At 34.6% G+C, this 5,685-nt stretch overlaps 1 protein-coding gene across 1 annotated transcript; it reads left to right on the top strand.

The window, feature by feature from the left end:
• Positions 1 to 1,726: 1,726 nt before the first annotated feature.
• LOC104095120 (tetraketide alpha-pyrone reductase 1) lies at positions 1,727 to 5,314 on the top strand. Its single transcript, XM_009601167.4, has 5 exons — positions 1,727 to 2,077; positions 2,721 to 2,893; positions 3,051 to 3,239; positions 3,973 to 4,328; positions 4,985 to 5,314. The coding sequence occupies exons 1-5, from the start codon at positions 1,924 to 1,926 to the stop codon at positions 5,124 to 5,126; spliced, it is 1,014 nt and encodes a 337-aa protein (XP_009599462.1). The 5' UTR covers positions 1,727 to 1,923; the 3' UTR covers positions 5,127 to 5,314.
• The last annotated feature ends 371 nt before the right edge of the window (positions 5,315 to 5,685 follow it).

Raw genomic sequence — 5,685 nt, 5'->3', positions numbered from 1 at the left:
ACCTTACCTCCTTCACATTTTAAATAGGAAAGGAACCTCCTTAAACCCAAAAATCAGCCAACAAAATAAATTAATTATGGCTGGAATCTACAAATTATTATCGGAATTTACAGACTATTGTCAAAATTTTCAACCTAAGCATTTCTTTTAAGAATATTAAGATTATTGAAAACTTTCTCATAGCTTAGGTTGTTTTGAAGTACAATATCACTGTGTAAGAGATGTAATCATAAGTTTGATGATGCTACTAATGTAAGCTTTAGGCATCTATAAATATTCATCAAAACAATAATATATACCACAAATAATTCAACTAATACGATCATACATCTTATATAAGTTTCTTGGTTTCTTACTGCTTTGGCTTGTAATAAAATTCCTTACAATTCGTGGAAAGGGGTTTTATTTACCTACACTAAAAGGTCAAAAGTATAACATAGAATTTACTCAAGAAATTATAATGAGAGCATAAGGAGAAAATATTAATTTGTCTGACCCAGTTTATTCGTGCAGTGTAAAATCCAATTATGGATTACATGTAACAATTCCAGGTAAATACCGAATGTTTGTGCAGAAGAATCCAACCTACCGCATCTTTATATCATCCTTTTTTCTTTGTTAAATTCACGGTCAGTTCCATACTTTTGAATCAAATCTCGATTCTTCTACAGGTTGCCGTTTGCCTTTTTGAGCAAATTTCACAATCTAAGTAAAATTGAAGAAAAAGAAAGAAAGGGTAAAGCAAAATCTAGAGGCAGATCACAATATGAAAAAGATGCAAATAGATCGCAAAGACTAAAGAGGAAGTGATGAATCTTCCAACACTCTAAAATGCCTAAAGCCAAATTAGCAACCATTTTAGAAGAGAAATTGCTAAATCACTAATGATTCAATCATTAACATATTCAACAAAAAAAAATAAAAAAATACTGCATTAACATATTCAACAAAAATATTACTGCATTAACATATTCAATTGTAGAACAATTAATAAAATAAAAAAGCAGGTAAAGTATAGAACAAAAAAAAGAAGGAATGACGAGAAAAAGATTAAGGAAAGCTTGGGGTCCGAGTGGAATAGGAGGCAGTATAAACTGATAAACTAACTATGACATGGCTGGAACTTAGAAAGAGGAAAACTGGAGAGAATTAAAGATGGTTAAGTGAGGGATTCTAGGAAATAAATAAATTATATTAATGAGCCTGAGAAAAGTGAAACTTACAAAGGAGAAAACGGAAGAAACAGAAGGTAAAATGAGGGATTTTAGGAAAAGAAATAAATACAGTAGTAATAATGAGGAAAGAAATAAGTTGAGTGTATTTAATTTTATGCATATTCTTTCAACATAAAATAAGAAAAAAGTCCAAAAAATTGAGAAAAAAAGAAAAATGCCATTCTTGGCCTAGGAGAGTGCCAAATCAACTTTTCCATTCCCTCCTTTATATAGATATATAGATATAGATGCTTTAGCTTCAAATTAGATACTTATGAGGTACGCGAAAGGTCCTTAAGTTTCAAAAAGGATGTAATAGTTTGGATGATAAAGGGGAATGTCCTATACATTATCTTTTGGGGTTAACGTGTAGGCTAAAGGGGAATGTCCTAGACGAATTCATGATATAGAGTCAGTGATTTTAGGATAAGTGAGATTTTATTTTTAAACAATTATATATATACATATTGAACCAACATAACCCGTCCTAAATCTGACTCTGTTGACTTGTCCTTCTGAGTAACGTGTAGAGTCACACAAAGATAATTTGCTTATTAGCTGAAGAAAAGTTTCATGCAGCTTGTGAGTATACTATGTAAGAGTCACATAAATGAAATGATTCACCTTCTTTATACCTTCCTCAATGCCTACATTTCCCCTATATATACATCAATTATATGAACATGTTGCAGCCAAGAAATTGTAAAACATGGAAATATTGGAAAATAAAAATGTAGAAGAAAACAGCAGTAAGTACAAGGGAAAAGTATGTGTGACAGGTGCATCTGGTTTTCTAGCTTCATGGCTGATCAAACGCCTTCTCTTGTCTGGTTATCATGTCATTGGCACAGTTAGAGATCCAGGTACATGCAACTACTCTTACCCTTACTACTAGCTATGTTATACGCAGGGGCGGATGTTGTGTTCTATCGACGGGTTCAATTGAACACATAACTTTCGACGCGGAGTAAACCTTTATAAGTAAAAATTCATTAAAAATGCAAAAATAGTAGATATGAACTCATAAATTTAAAAATATAACGGGTTCAATGTTGAATACCTTGAAAGTTGAACCCATAGGGTTTGAATCCTGGATCCGCCTCTGGTTATACGGATCCTTCATTTGCCTCCACGAGAGCGATAAACATATATATGCAAATGGAGTGTATTTTCTATGGATTCAACCAAACTTTAAGTTTTTGACACAAACATTATATATAAAGAACATTAAAATTCTGAACCAATGATTTTAAAGTGCAATGACTTCAGTGCTAAGAACATTAAGGTTAAACTCATCAGGTTTAAATCTTGGATCCATCCCTGAAGATAAAGATGCGGGTACTTCTTGCAAATTCTTCAAAATACACTAAATATTAGAAAAGGCGAAATCTTTCCATACCGGATATATATGTACTTGAACGAACCTATGTAACAATAGCTACTAGTAATGGAGATTTATCCACTCAAATCTGTTAGAAGGCATTGAAGTTTGTATGTCAAAATCAGGGAACCAGAAAAAAGTAGGTCATCTGTGGAAGCTGCAAGGAGCAAACGAGAGACTTCGTCTGGTGAAAGCTAACCTTACTGATGAAGGCAGCTTTGATGATGCTATTATGGGCTGTGAAGGTGTTTTTCATACTGCCTCACCTGTCTTGGGAAAGCCTACTTACGATCTTACGGTATCCAAAATATTCTGTTCGTTTCATTTTATATGACAATATTTGATTGAACGCACTTTTGAAGTCTAAACATTTCAAATCTTCACAAAATGAAAAAAAGTACCATATAAATCGGAGAAGGGAAATCACCTTAAGTGACTAAATGTGCATGCTGCAGGCTGAAATCCTGAAACCTGCAATAGATGGTACCTTAAATGTGCTAAGATCCTGTAAGAAAAATCCAAGTCTGAAACGTGTGGTTTTGACCTCATCTTCTTCAACAGCAAGGGTAAGAGGCGACATTGACCCTAACATACCCTTGGATGAATCATCTTGGAGCTCTGTCGAACTCTGCAAAAGTTTTGAGGTAAATACATCTATTCTGTGGTTAATATTTCCTTTTTACTGTACTTGTGTCCGTTCCATTTTATACGATGATATTACCTAAGCACGAAGTTTAAAATATTAATTTGACTTCAATATAAGGGAAAATATTAAAGTAGTAGTTGAAAAGATAGTTTGATGGAGAAAATATCACATTAAACCTTCAAATTAAAAATAAAATAAAAAATTCAAAACCGTGGTGTCCGAACCAGCTTACGCATACATCAACTAATTCCACGGGGTACCGGCTACCTCTCACCAGCAAAGGTATCGGGTGACTTTGTCCACCAAGACTTGGACAGATGAGATAATTTATAATTTAATTAGCATCTTGAATTTGATTTCTTGAAAGTTGTGAAAGTTTTCAAGTCAAACATTTTGACATGACCCAAAATAACAACAACAACAACAATAACCCAATATAATCCCACTAGTGGATTCTGGGGAGGGTAGTGTATACGCAGACCCCTACCCTGGGGTAGAGAGGCGGTTTCCGATAGACCACCGGCTCCCTCTCTCCAAGAACTCCCCACCTTGCTCTTGGGGTGACTCGAACTCACAACCTCTCGGTTGGAAGTGGAGGGTGCTCACCAGTCAACACTAGAGCAACCCACTCTTGTCAAAGTTAGAAAAAAAAAAAACAAGAAGAGTATCATATAAATTCAGATGGTGAGTATACATATAATAATTTCATCATTTTACTCTGTGGATGCAAGATTTGGTATGTACTATCAAAGACACTAGCTGAGAAGGCTGCTTGGGAATTCTGTGAACAAAACAATATTCATCTTGTGACACTACTCCCCTCTTTCATCATTGGACCAAGTTTGCCTCCTGAGTTATGTTCAACAGCAGATGATGTCCTTGGTTTACTTAAAGGAAGGACAGATAAGTTTGACTGGCATGGAAGAATGGGGTATGTTTATATAGATGATGTTGCTATCTCCCATATACTTGTCTATGAGCATCCAGATGCTCATGGGAGGTATCTTTGCAGCTCAAAGGTTCTTGACAACAATCAACTTGTCTCAATCCTATCGGAGCGCTATCCATCTTTGCCTATTCCTAAAAGGTTTGTCTAATCTCAAGAAGAGGCGAATCGATTATATAAGTAGTGGATCTATGTGCACTTATATATACACAAAGGCTTATAACTTAGTAGCTATGTTGCCCGGATCTCCCAAAAATAAGTGATTTTTGGAGGATCTGACGCAGAGCTGACAACATTTTTAAAGGATCCAAGCAACATAACTTAGTAGTACTAGATAAGTGTGAGTTCAATTCTCACTATCTCCTTTCTCCTTATTCCTTCCCCCATCTCCCTATTAAATAGCAACAATATAAACAAAAACTACACATACACAGTAGCAAATATTAGCAAGAAACATTGACTCACATACAGGAAGAGTTAAAGAAAATAAGTTGATAACGCTTCCAGCTTACATGCCACAACACATATTTATACAAAAAATGTGAAAAGAGTAAAATATGCATTATATGCATGAATGTCAGTATATGAAGATGTGCATATACCTATTTAAATCATGGATTCGCCTCTGTCCTAGAAAGACCTATAGTTCTACATACCATATCCATTATTTCTACTTAAAACAGATACTCTTATTCTCTTAATAGAAAGAAAGGATATAGGAGTACCTTATCAAAAAAAATAAAAAAAAATAGTAGGAGTACTATTTTGGTGGAGATTCAAATTAACTGCTATTTCAGGTTTAAGAAACTTGATCGACCTCACTACGAATTCAACACCTTGAAGCTGGAGAACTTAGGAATGAAATTCAAGTCCATTGAAGAAATGTTTGATGATTGTGTCGCATTCTTCAAAGAAAAAGGCCTTATCTCTTCCATCTAAGTGACAGCATTTCTACATAAAAGCTCTCTACTATGTGACCCTTGGATGTTTTATTTTCTGTACCTCATGTTTTGATCCTTCGTTATTTATACCAGTGATTACCTCATCTATATATTAGTAAATGGAAACTTGCTGTTACATGGTAGCACATGCCCTGATTATGCGATTCAAGGCATCTTTTGTGTCTGTATCCTTAGCATTTTCAAACAGTGAAAAAGCATTTCTAGCAAACCACAACAGCAGATTTTGGTTGCTATTTAGTATACTAAATTAGTAGATTTATCAGCTCAAAGGAAACAAAAATAGAGAAAAAAGGGACTTACATAACAAACAAAGACAAGTAATTTTCATTTGGATCTGATGATCCAAAAAGCAACCAGAGGTTGATCTCCAATGAATTTGCAATCAAATTCAGTATCCCAATTCCATAAACTCACGAGTTGCTTTTCTCGACTAGTAGCGACCACCTAAACCATCAAACATTGTCCTCCAAAGTCCAAGATATGACACAAAGGGCACATACATGCCCAAGCTCAAGCATACATACAATTGAAAGAGC

The sequence above is a fragment of the Nicotiana tomentosiformis genome, chromosome 4 (assembly GCF_000390325.3).
Source record: "Nicotiana tomentosiformis chromosome 4, ASM39032v3, whole genome shotgun sequence".
Classification (NCBI taxonomy): domain Eukaryota; kingdom Viridiplantae; phylum Streptophyta; class Magnoliopsida; order Solanales; family Solanaceae; genus Nicotiana; species Nicotiana tomentosiformis.
Note: the sequence above shows the minus strand (reverse complement) of the source record. Positions and strands in the feature narration are given on the sequence as shown.